The 12,745-nt window shown below is 43.1% G+C and overlaps 1 protein-coding gene across 1 annotated transcript in view; it reads left to right on the top strand.

Annotated features, from left to right (window-relative positions):
* The first annotated feature begins 76 nt into the window (after positions 1-76).
* Positions 77-12,745, top strand: part of LOC8023199 (myosin-VIIa) — a 149,773-nt gene continuing 137,104 nt past the window's right edge. The window contains exon 1 of the mRNA XM_029969663.4: positions 77-177. Within this exon, the coding sequence (XP_029825523.3) occupies positions 159-177 (19 nt within the window). The 5' untranslated portion in view covers positions 77-158. The remainder of the gene's footprint in view (positions 178-12,745) is intronic.

The raw sequence follows: 12,745 nt of genomic DNA, 5'->3' as shown, positions 1-12,745 counted from the left end.
CCCGACTTCCGGTTGAGCAAACATCCGCCGACTTCGGACGGCTCGCGAGAGAAGATGATTGCCATGGTGCGGCGGGTTCGCGCGAGGATGCTATCCAGTGGATAACCTTTTTCGGTCGGATTTCGGCGCCGGGATCGCTTCCAAGCGGCGGATTAACCATGGACGACGTCGAAACCGGTAATTCGCCACCGACCGGCACGCTTTTCACGCTCGCCGGGGCCTTTTTCGTTTCCCTTGCCGCTCTCTCCTCGAAACTGATCGGGCTGTCCAAGAGCCATCTGGGCGTATGTCCCGCAAAACGCTCCAAAATCCCTTTTGGGGTGTTGCAAAGTTGGAACGAAGTCATAGGACGTACTCAATCGAGTACCCAGAGTGCTTTAGACGTGCAAGAGATTGCGCAAAGGTAGCGTACCGCGAGAGATAAAATGCAACTCCTCTGAATCATTCGCGCGGCCTGGCTGTTTTTTGTACGTTTTTAGGTGATGCCATGGCTAAAGATGAATGGGAGCTTGCGCGTTGGGAGATGCTGGCGCTCCGAAAAAAAGAAGTGGGTTAAGTCTTCATTTCGCTTTCGGCTTCGTTTCTTTTTGATACGATCGAAGGAACTTGCGTTGAACGGATGTGCAAATTTCCCCAAAGATACTGGAGGAAGCTGTGCTTTTCTTTTTGTGTGTGCGTGCGAAGCATTCTTTTTTTGTGGGCGAGAAAACTGCGCTCGGTTGACGCTACATTTTTCTTTATTTTTTTCCCCCTCGAGAAATAGAATTTGGCAGTAAAAGAGGAACTCTAACTCATCACCATTTCAAGTGAAGCTATGATAAGGTGATATGATGTCATTTCTCATTGCTCCGTCGGGCGGGGTGGCAAATAATATTTACTGATTGTTCTAATTGCTTTTCATTCTAACTAAATTTTAACTAAACAGCAAGGGCACATAGGCTAGCTGTAGCTATGGCTTTGTAATATTAATTTCTACGTACGGTCTGCCTAATTTCGAGCATTTTCTATTAAAATGCTGTGGGTGGGGCCAGGTAAAAACAATTTCGGGTGAGCAGAATAAGTTATTTGTACATTCTGTTGTATTCCTACGGCGTAGAATTGTTTGACGTGAAGGCTATTACAAGCTTACATTTCCGTAAAATGGTTATGTTCAAATATAAAATCTAAGCTTACATATAAAAAAGTTTTATTATTTCAAACCATTTTTTTTTTCTTTTTATCAGTTTGAGCGTTGGGATAATACAGCCAAAGGAAATCTTATTTAAAAAATAGTGACTTTAACTATTTTTTACCTCCTCCGGTGAGGACGAATAGGTTATAGGAGTATCTCTACACCCTTTCATAGCTTCGCGTTCTATCCGCTAGGCGCTGCTCGATTTTGCTGCGGGCTAGATCATCGTCGTACCCATTTTCACTGTCCTGACTTCACCGCTCGGTATAAATTAAAGACACCATGGCTAGGTGGCGCACACCGGCACCCGAATCAAAGGGTTCATCCGTGTCCATCCATATATCCATGAGTCGTAGTACTCCACCCTCAAGCCTTCGGGATAAACGGCAAAGCGTGACCTACATATAGCCACTGGCAGAGTTAGAACGGCAGTTCTCACCCTGCCGTTCTTACCCTATCTGTGACTATAGTTAAAAGTATATATATATATATCTGTATATATAATGGGAATGAGTGAAGATTGACAAGTGCAGCCGTAGTAATATTGTGAACGAAGAGGGGAAAAGGTGATTATTGAATTTATTGCATTAAAGTTAGGGAAAGGGAAAGAGAGCTGGCGAAAAATTGGGCCAGGAGCGGGGATTGAACCCGCAACCTTCGTTGTGTGTGTGTATATATATATATATATATATATATATATATATATATATATATATATATATATATATATATATATATATATATATATATATATATATATTAGGGTTAATATGAGTAAAAATATATGATTGTCGAGCACATTATTGCTGCGTCGCTAACTTCATGTTCAACTATTAGTTTCACATCGATGCGATGTAAATAATGTAAATAGAATTGTATTTTATTTATATATGTAAAAAAACGCGTGCCTATTCCGCGAGTATTCATATGTAGGTCAATTAAACTGAAACAAGCTTAAACGTGTAGTGTGCTCGTAAACGTAATTAATGCAATTTAGTTACTCCAATATAATTACCAAAAGTAAATGTAGGCAGATAAAAAAAAAAAATCTGTCGCAATGCCATTTTAAAAATGAGAGAGCGCACCAGAAAACGCGTACCGAACGGAAATCACTTATTGAGAAGGGGGAAAAATTAAATGTCGGAGAAATGCTCCGGGAACTTTTTCGGCCGCACCAAACGTACTCGCTTAAAAAACAAAAACAAAAAAAAACGGGGTTTTTGTAATGTTTGCCGTTATGCAAGGCCTAAGGTATCCCACTTTCACCCCATGTCCAAAGTGCACGTTTCCGTTCCTTGGAAAAGACCCGATTTGGGATCTCTTCTTCCACGTTCTTGTTGCAGGGGAAGTTTTTGCTTCTTCTTTGGGGTTCCGTTTCAAATTTCCCGCGTGTATACGACCCGTATGCGAGTGTCTCACTCCGGTAATGCAATTTGCGCGCGGGATATATTACGTTATCGTGCGCGTGGAGTGGCTTCTGTTTTACCTTGCGAGCCACGGCGTTTCCGCCGCTTCGTAGGCTTTTAAGTTTGGACGAAACTTGGGAATGCCCAACGTACGTGGGTGTTTGCACAGACCCTATAGTAGACCTTCGGGAGGACCTTAAAAACCATTCAAACGCAATATTATAAAAAAAAAAAAAATAAGTTTGTATACACCATACAAAATACACTGAGAGTTATCTGAAGGCACGATGAGCTTATCAGCGGACGCGCTTCAAGAATGTTCGAAATACACGAATGTTCGAAGTATACGAAGTTCATACGAATGCATACTCCGAACCTGTCCGCTGACAGTTCTTGTATGACCAATGTAAGAGGACCGCCATACAAGAAACAAACACGCCTCCGACAGTGTCTGTAAACTCTCTTTCGTGCGATGTATTAGAATATGTAACGGGTCCTTGCGAGAAAACAGAACCGTACGCGTGTATTTTTTTTTCTTTCTGCAAAAATAAACTACGTCGTATACGCTCAGTCTTCACCCAAATGTAGCGCTATTCGGAGAGCAAGTCGTCTGCTTTTTGCACAGGGGGTTCCGGTGACGTCAGAACGACGCCGCGTTCTGATTGGCTTTGGTTGGAAGGATAGTGGTTAGACATAAATGCTAGATATGCAAATCTTCCCACTATTTCATTTTTTTTTTCTTTTCAATCGGCCAATGAGAGATCAGCGTTTTGACGTCATCGCAACCCCCCGTGCAAGAAGCAGACGAACTTGCGCTCCGCATAGCGTTCCGGACCCCGGATGCCAAAGTTTCAGAACTATACCCTTATCTGATTAAAAAGTTGTCTGCGTTGGTTTTTTGGAATTTTTCAACGAGGAAAAAGGGGGGGCACGTTCCCGGTAGCGTTCTCCATTTACCTCCGTGTGTGTATTCGCAGTGCGCGGGCTCCGTTTTTAAGAAAAAAAAAGTGGCCGATGACCTTTGAATGGACCTTTTCCGAGAAGCGTTCTGCGCACGCGCTATCGCCCGATGCCAAGCGGCGGAAGTCGGCACGAAAAATCGAGGAAATTCGGAAGGAGGCTGTGGATCAGCGAGTGGAGCACGTAATTGCAGCATATATATAATTGTATTACACAAGAAAAAAAGTGGACGGAAAGAAAAACACGACGTTTAGGTGGACGCCACGGATGCCCCTCTTTAAAGTCGCGTTGGGTACGCGCCGCATCTCAGAGAGCGAAGAAACTGGTAGCGTAGCTCCCATTATCGATTGGTAGCGCAGGTCACTCCTCGTTTTTTAGTTCGTGCAGCCACCGCCTGGTGCCGTCGGTATGTGGAAAAGGTCCTTTAGGTAAGAGTTCGCTCTGAAACTTTGGTTTACGTGCGAGCTTAAATGGACCACTGAAAACCTCAGCATCTACGCTTTTTTTATTATTATTATTATATCAACTGTCGTAAAACAACCCCTAAAAAATCACCTCGGAAAAAGCAAGAAAAAATAAAGGACTCTTAAAGTACGGCAATGCGCAGTTTATTTTTTGCTGTGAGAAAAGGACGGTTTTGTTTTCTTCCAAACACCTGCTACATTGCGGGTAGTTCCCACAGATCTTGGGAAAGGTTCGAATACGAAATTGCCGAAGAATGGCAATACTCTGCATAACTTTTAGACCACCTGTTTTATGTCAACCATTTCGTCGTTTACCCTGAGACTGTTTTTTTTTTTTTTTTTTTGAAGAGCAGAAGTAACAGAAAAAACAGACAGGTCTCAATTATTATATATTTTATATATTTTATTTTTATTATTTTTTATATTATTTTATTATATTATATATTATATTATATTATTTTATTATATTATATATTATATTATTTTTATTATATATTATTTTTTTTTTTCTGTTACTTCCGCTCTTCAAAAAAAAAAAAAACCAGTCTCAGGGTAAACGACGAAATGGTTGACTTCCACCAGCTAGCCTGTACTTTGACTCTTTTCTGTTTTATGTATCCCAACCGTCTTAAATAGCCCTAAAAGACCTTTGAAAACCTTTAAATAATGTCATACCCCCCCCCTTCCTCCTTCCTCTCGCTCCCCGATGTTAGTAGAAAAGGGATTTAGAGAGAATCTATTGAAATTTCGTCTTCCTCGGTGTATGTGTTTTGGGGTCCCAACATTAAACCTACGAACCCTCAAAGACCTTGAAAACCTTTGACTGATGCGAAATTGCTAAAAGATGGCGGAATTATACCCATGTTCAGTGTGCGGGTGTTTAAGGAAGCCGCGGACACCCCGAAGACTTCGAAAACGTTTGAATACAAAATTGGGCGCGAATTCGGCTGGTCCTCCGAAACCCTCGAATAGTAAATAGGCTCGAATACCCTATGATTTCACTAATGGGAAATGCTTTTTTTATTGGCGAGAAATTGACGTCACTCATACCGTGAAGCAATGCACTGTCTTGGGAGACGCTCAGTTCTAAGAAGGCCTAAGCCACAAACCAGAGCCGTTTATACTGAGAGAGTTTGGCCTTCTTAAGGAGATTTTGACAGTCTGACAACCACAGCAGCGTAGTCTGACAACCGGGGGATGACTACTTCCGTCCGCCATATTGTGCCTCTGACTCATAGGAACTCTACGCGATTTCTCAGGAATGAACAAGACAAAGACGTAACACCATATTGTGTTATCGCGAAATCCGCTTGTTCTAGCGGCCAACAAGCTCCGCCCATCGGCCAAACTCTCTCAGTATAAACGGCTCTGCCACAAACCATTGCCGGCAAAGTAAAGAGAGAAACAAAAAACAAATCCTCCTTTGGAGTTTACGTTTATTGTTATTCCAATGCCACGAAGTTGTAGGTATAGTAATTATATGCAAATATTCCAACCAGAACTCCAACAAAGTAACCCAACGTTTCGAAATCCTGCTTGTTTTCGTTGGATTACTTTTTTTACGTCATTCTTTTTAGGGCTTTGGTTGGAGGATTTCGTCCTGATTACGAGTTCCTCCCAACCGGGCAATTTTTTTTTTTTTTTGTAAAAGTTTTATTTTCCAGAAGTTCTAGTCTGTACGTTTATGGCTGCAATCAACTCTGCTCTCGAAATGCCCTTTTTTGCGTCCAATTCTTACCGCTCCTTCAGCCAATCGCTGTGGTTCATGGAACTTATTCAAAAGTTAGAGGGGATATTCGGAGCCGGATATGGCGCCATGCAGTTACCGAAAACGAGCCACATTTTCCGATTGAAGTGTTCGGAAAAGTTTTAAATGAGATAAATGATTAGTTCTGAAACTTTGGCATCTAGAATAAGCTTTTGGCTATATATATATTTTTTTTTTTTTTTTGCGAGAAAAAAAGGGGATTTGCGAATAATTTTTGGAGGCTACACGCTGTATATAACGCTTTGCACACGCGCCAGTTTACAGCCGCCATTGCTGACCTTCTCTATTGTCTTAGCGAGATACCTCGCCGCTGAAGCGGGCGTCGACGAGCCTCCACAAAGGCCAATGCTGGGGAGAAGGACGCTGTAGAATCTAAAATGGCAATAACCTGGACTGCTATGTTAATGACGAAGTAAAGTAAACGGAAGAAGAGGCTGAAGGTCGGTTATGGCGGCGCCCATGCACAGCTGCTGCAAAAAGCTTCAATATGCTCTGTGACACGGTAAATATGCCGCATCATATATCCTGTCTTCACGCGCATGCAATTTTACAGGCGCAGGCTTCTTTTTTTTTTTTCTTTTTTTTTAGGTTGAAGCTTTTGTTTTAGGTCTCGTGATTCGTCCAGGAGCTCTAAACTCGTCAAACACGAAGTTGATGCCGAAAGCGCTCCGTGAACTTCGGGCGGCGGAGAAAAGCTCACCGGAGAAAATCTCACCGGAGAGAAGCTCACGGAAGATAAGCTCACCGGAGAAAAGCTCACCACAAAACCGGCAGATGCGGCTGTATGAGCTTTTCTCCGGGAAGTTTGGAGCCCCATGCTCTCCCTCTCTCTCTCTCTGCCGTTTGTTTCATCGCCCCCACCCCCGCTTTTTTTTTTTTTTAGGCAGATTAAGAGAATGGAGCATGAACCCGTGAGGAATAACAATATCCGAAATAGAGTTAGAAGTGAGCTTGTGTACCGTTTTGCTGCACTCTTCTTGTTTGTTACAAGCGGTGTACAATGCATATGCGTCACTGTACTTTTTGCTGCGAGAGAATCACATCTTCGCGAAACTTCGCGAAATTGAGTAATATATAGTAATTATCCAACAGCCATCCATCATAAATCTCTCTTCTTGCTTCAATATATATATATATATATATATATATATATATATATATATATATATATATATATATATATATATATATTTAAGAATATCTTGATTTTTTTTTCCTAGCTCTTCCTGCACGATGTTTTCCGCTGTGTAACTCCGTGAAAATTGACTACATGCTTACCGAAGTAACTTGTTTCGAGAAAAGCGAGATTGGAAACGAAGGAACAACACCAACCAGAAACAGGGGTTAAAAGAAGACACAGTTATTGAACAGGTGAGCTGGGGCCCTATGTTGCAATTTTTGGACTCCAACGGCGACTAGGGAGAAGGAAGTGACGTCAACGACACAGCAAACGCAGATTGGATGTTGACAGAAGAAAACAAAATCAACATCCAATCCGCGTTTGCTGCGTTGCTGACGTCACTTCCTTCTCCATAGCCGCCGTTGGAGTCCAAATAGCGCAACATAGGGCCCCCGGTCAACGTTGCACATGATTCTAAACCTGAGACGAACGGACGTTTAATTGAGCCGGTTAGACGAGCTAATTAACGTTACACATGAACGGAGGCGAACGGGCGTATAAAACATGATGCGTGAATAAAATCTATTCAGCCGCGTTTGGGACATGTCTATTTGTCGCCTAATCGTCCGTTGGTCTCCGGTTTTGAATCATGTATAAAGGTTAACTTCGGCCAGTAGTCCTGGTTGGTTGCACCTGGCGTTTGTGTGCAACGAGGCTGCTCGTTTATTTGAATCGTAGAACAATTGGCTTGTCTTACGGACGCACAAATCATCTTCGTTTTAATCGGGACCGCTTCAATGCCAGGACTCATGCATCAGTCATGAAGCTTGAGGGCCGGTCATTGAACTCTGCCCAGTTGGATCAATGAGGTCTTTATATAACGACACCGCGGCTCTTTGTATCTACACAAATAGAAGTGATGCATTTCGTGACTTTTCTGCGTTCATTGAAGCGCTCTCTTCAACAAAAAAAAAAAAAAAAAAAAAAAAAACATGTAGCATATAAAAAAAAAAAAAGTTTTTACAAGTGGTAAACGCAAGGTTGCGGAGTTCCACCGAAAGCTTATCGGGCTCGCGGTGACGTCACGATTTGCGCGCTTCATTGAAGCGTGAACAAACGAACACGCCCTTCCGAGCTTGTAATAGAGACGCGGTTCGTATGCCTTTTTTTTTTTTTTTTTTCCCTCCTAGTTGTTTTTTTTTTTTAATCTTTTTTTGGCAAAAAAAGAAAAGAACTTTTAGCAAATATGAACGAACACTTATCAAAGAATCAGACATAGCAGGGCAGAACTCTCCGTGTTCTGTCCTTCTATTTCTTATTATTTCATAAGTTTCTTGCACCATATACCAACGCGGTCACCTCTAATCAGAGCGGAAAAAAAAATCTTTTCGCGTATAGTTCTGCACTTGATACTATTTGGTAAAAGGAGAGTTTGGCCACCACAAAAGTCCAATGGCCCGTACCCGTATAGGTTTGTGGCACCATAAAATGGAGTATAGGAACGACATTATGCACACACACTCACACAAACGCACATAAATAAATAAATAAGAAGGGAACTGAAATAAGGAAGGAGGTGAGCGTGGCAGTCTAGCAAGCGCGGAGGGAACTCACAGCGTCCCTACAGAACTCCTTTACATTTATCTCGCCTTCTATGGACGCAGGCAGTCACCGCGTTTGCAAGGTATGACTGCCGGTGGCGCCTTCTGCGCATAAACAGGGGTTGATGAGCGCCATCACAGGTGTGTCAAAGTTCGTAACACAGGGGAGGGGGACGCTGGTCATAGCAGGTTATGCTGGCAAGCAGCCTGATAGACGCCACTTTCCGTTGGAGGGCCAGAGCATCCCAGACTACAGCCTTGAGCAACTGAGGAGTCCGCATGTCTTTGTAACAGGGAGGGCGTGGTGGAGGGCCTCTGCACAGGACAGCGTATACAGCACGACGTTGTACACTCTCCAGTTATGCAATGAGGCTAACTTGTGAGGGGTCCCATGTTAAAGAACAGTATACTCAAGCTGAGGAAGAACGAGCGCAGTTCAAAGGTTCTTGAGGGTATCGGTTCCGGCACCCCTATAGAGATCCGAGTGATAAAGCCCAGCATCCTCCTGGCTCTTGATAACGCCTCGTTGATATGTGTAGTGAACTGGAGTCAATGGTCGAGTGTAACGCCCAGCAGTCCCGTTCGATGGCTGCGGTGGAGGGCGTCGCCAGCAATGGTTAGTGTCGGTTGCTCATCAGGTTGTTTCCTGTGGGAGACCATGCAGCATGGCAGAGCATTTGGGAGAGCTGAGCGGCAGGCGGTTTAACAGTGGCCATTGGTGTATACGGTCCAGGTTTTCTTATAACTCCTAATAGTGCCTAGGACTAAGGACAGGTTGTAGCAATGTGACATCGAATAGATTTCACGGAGAGCACTGAGTTGTTCGCGCAGACATTGAGCAGAGTCGGGCCCGGACGCTGCCCTGGGGCACCCCAGGTAGAAAAAACGTCAGTTGCACAGGACGTGGCTCCCCGGACCACAACTCGCTGGCTGCGGTCGTGCTGAAAACTGGGCAGGAACTGATGCACCTGGCCCCTGATGCCCATTTTCTACAGTTTGTGAAGGAGAATGCCATGGCTCACCCTGTCAAAGGCTTGTCTGAAATCCGCCTGTACAAGTTCGCAGGCGACTCGGTTGTCTATATGGTTGCTGAGTGTGTGCACTTCGGTAGCCAGTGCCATGCAGCTCACGGCTGCGTCCAGCCCTTAAACCATACTGGTGCGAGATGACGAGCCTTTTCGACTCGCCGGTGCTCCAGGGATGATATCGGCTGGTAAGAGATGTCTGATGACGCAGGTGCCCAGTGCCCCTTGTGTGTGAGGGTGATAAGGGTAGTTTTCCAGTGGTTGGGAACTGAACGAGCGTTCAAGAAGTTATTGAACATTACACTCAGTGCAGGGGCCAGTCTCGTTGCACCTACATGTAGCAACATGGGGTGAACACCATCTGGCCCTGGTCCCTGGGATGGGTTGATACGTTTGATGGCCTCTGCGGTGTCCTCGGGAGTGATTGTCAAGGTTCCCAAAGTATCAACGTTTGGTTGAGGCCCGGGTCAGGCAGGGAAGGTGCAGGAGGGACCTGGGTGGAACCTGCCCACACAGATGACAAGTATTTGCTAAAAAGGTCGGCGACGGCTTGGGGAAGTCTTATGAGATGGCCGTTCTCTGTGAACTCTGGGTTTGAGCTGGTCTTCCCCTGATGCTTGACAGAAGCCCAGAACAACTTTGGGAAGCTGATTTTCTTTTCAGCAACAGTTTGTAGGAGTGTCTTCGTCCGATGGCCACCCAGTGCCGTCACCGCTCGACAGGTTTCATGACTTCAGTTCAGCAACGAAGAGGGGCGAAACCGTTATAATAAAGCCCAGTGATTCCTTGTCCGACGCACACTTTCTTTTGTTCATAAACTTTTTAATTTGGAATTCGTGGGCTCAGTCCAAAATCAAAGGTCTCAATGGAGAAGGCCAGGCTACAACGTATTCTATAAAACACAACAGAAAAAGATTTTTCTTTAGTGAAGTTCTAGCTTTTTCTGTGTTTAATTATCGTATGTTCGTTATCGATTTTTTCTTCTTCATATACTCTGTGTACTTACAAGTTTATTCGAGCCATTCAAACAATACACCGGGCTTTTTACGAACACGCTTGGTACGGTCGTACGAAGAGAGTGGCGGTGTGTTCGATAAGTCATCGAGAGCAACGTTGTTCTCACCATTGCTACGACGACGTCACTGGGTCATCGTTTGCTGCTGGCGCGCTTAATTAAAGAGCATTCAAGCGAAACCCGTCCATTCCGCATGCGGCTTCAGTTGGCTTTGTTCGGGCCGTCTTTGTCTCTTTTCCAGCTTAAGCCGGCTTCACAGTGTTATTATTTTTTTTTTAATATTTAGGTTTTTGTTTGGCTTCCTTTCCAAACGTTCGGCTTTGATACTGGCTCTGAGACCGGACTTTGAACTTTTTCGAGGTTCCGGACGAGCAACGGTTCGATCCTTAACTTTATTCCGACCGAGGTTTTGATTCTGCGCATGTTTGAATTATTCCGGAAGTTCAAGATTATACCCTGAAACCGATTTTTTTTTTTTCGTGTTCTCGTTCGACGACGCATATTTACGAGGGCTATTTTTCTTTTCTTTTTAATTTCCGAAAAATTGAGTTGCAGCTACTTCTCCACATAATAACCGCTCAGATTTAGATTATTCTTTCGACGTGGCGGAGGCTTTCAGATGCCCTCCTCAAAGAAGGTTACCGCCAGGGTTTCCAATCCTTCCATCACGCGTTCGACGAGGCAGTCAGTGACCGCAGACGTTCTTCCCTGACCCCCATCATCAAGGACGTCCGTTCGTTTTCCTCCACAATACTCATTACACATCTGTGGCGACCAGCGGCCTTGTTACGCGTCACGCGGGCTTTCAGAACCTTGTATCACGTAATGATAATTGCCTTAATCTGCGCTCTGATTAACATAGACAAGAAGCTGCTGTTTTTCTCGAAATTTTGTGCGCATTAAAACAGTTTTAATTATTCTTGATGTTTCTTTTTTTCATCCAATTTATTAGAGGTTGGGGGGAAAAATAGCAGCCCTCCCTGCTTTTTGAATCCTCAAACTGGACGGAATTCCGTTGTAATCGTGTCGCAATTCAATCTACCAAACAAACCGGTGGCGACGCTGTCGGCCGCGAACGGAAACTTTGGTGAGGTCAGCAGATTCGCGTTACGTGTCAGCTCTCACGTGACGTATCAATACGTATCAACTCAACCTTTTGATAGATATCTAAAAATTGACCCCGGCAAATCACTTTTGAATTAAGTGTCATTTCTGGTTAAGAATAATTCAGCTAACGTTTGTTATATATACTGTATACATATATATGGGTGATTTCATCTCAACTCAGGCACAAATTTTGAGTCGAATTTTTATTTTTTTCTTCAAAAATATACATGTTCTCGGGCAATTCCTATGATGAAAAAAGACGCCAACGGCAATTTCGTCGGATTTTTTTTGTTCTCAAGTTTTGGACCGTTAAAGCGGTCAAGTGGGAAACTGACGTTTTTCCAGCTTATCGGGGGGTGCCATATTTCACTCCATCCCGTTTCCCTACTTTTTACGCTATATTACAAACAATATATTACAATATCTGTTTGTAGTTCCTGACAAACGAGTATATTTTCTAACTGTGAATAAAAAATGAAAAAAATTAACGGTATTTGTTTTTTTTTTTTAGAAAATTGACTTTAAAGTTGCAAGTCTTTCTGAATATTTGTTTTTCAGGCAAATGTTCCGTGTTATATGTTTAGCGCGAAATATTCAAATTATACTGAAAAGGAAGAGCTCAATTGGAGCTTTACGTTCATGTAAAGATCCTAAAAATATATTGATTAGGTCACACAGCACCGCTTGCTGAACGTCGTCAAATATTGTTGCAGAAAGACGGTTTAACATTAAAAAAAAAAATTAAACATATTATGACTTAGACGACGCTTTATTAGCATAACTCGCCGTTTCCTTCTTCTTTCATTAAAGGAATTTACAGCTAGTTACTAAAAATTTCAGAGGCGTTAATTATGAGTTAGTGTATTTTTTTGAGTCACTTGTGTTACTAAGTGACAAGTGAACAAAAACCAAAATGTAAGCTTTTATAGCCGCCATACGAACAAAATACTATAATATAAACAGAAAATAAAGATGTGTTTATTTTACTTTCTAAAGCACTGCAATGGGTGGCTATAGAAAAACAATTAGCCAAAAGAAAAGGTAGGCTTTTTAGAAAATCGACCTCCAACTCGCAAAAGTTTTTAAATAGTCCTTGCTTTACAACTAC

Source organism: Ixodes scapularis, unplaced genomic scaffold (genome assembly GCF_016920785.2).
Source record: "Ixodes scapularis isolate PalLabHiFi unplaced genomic scaffold, ASM1692078v2 PGA_scaffold4__175_contigs__length_147842914, whole genome shotgun sequence".
Lineage (NCBI taxonomy): Eukaryota > Metazoa > Arthropoda > Arachnida > Ixodida > Ixodidae > Ixodes > Ixodes scapularis.
This window is presented reverse-complemented; position numbering and strand designations above follow the sequence as displayed.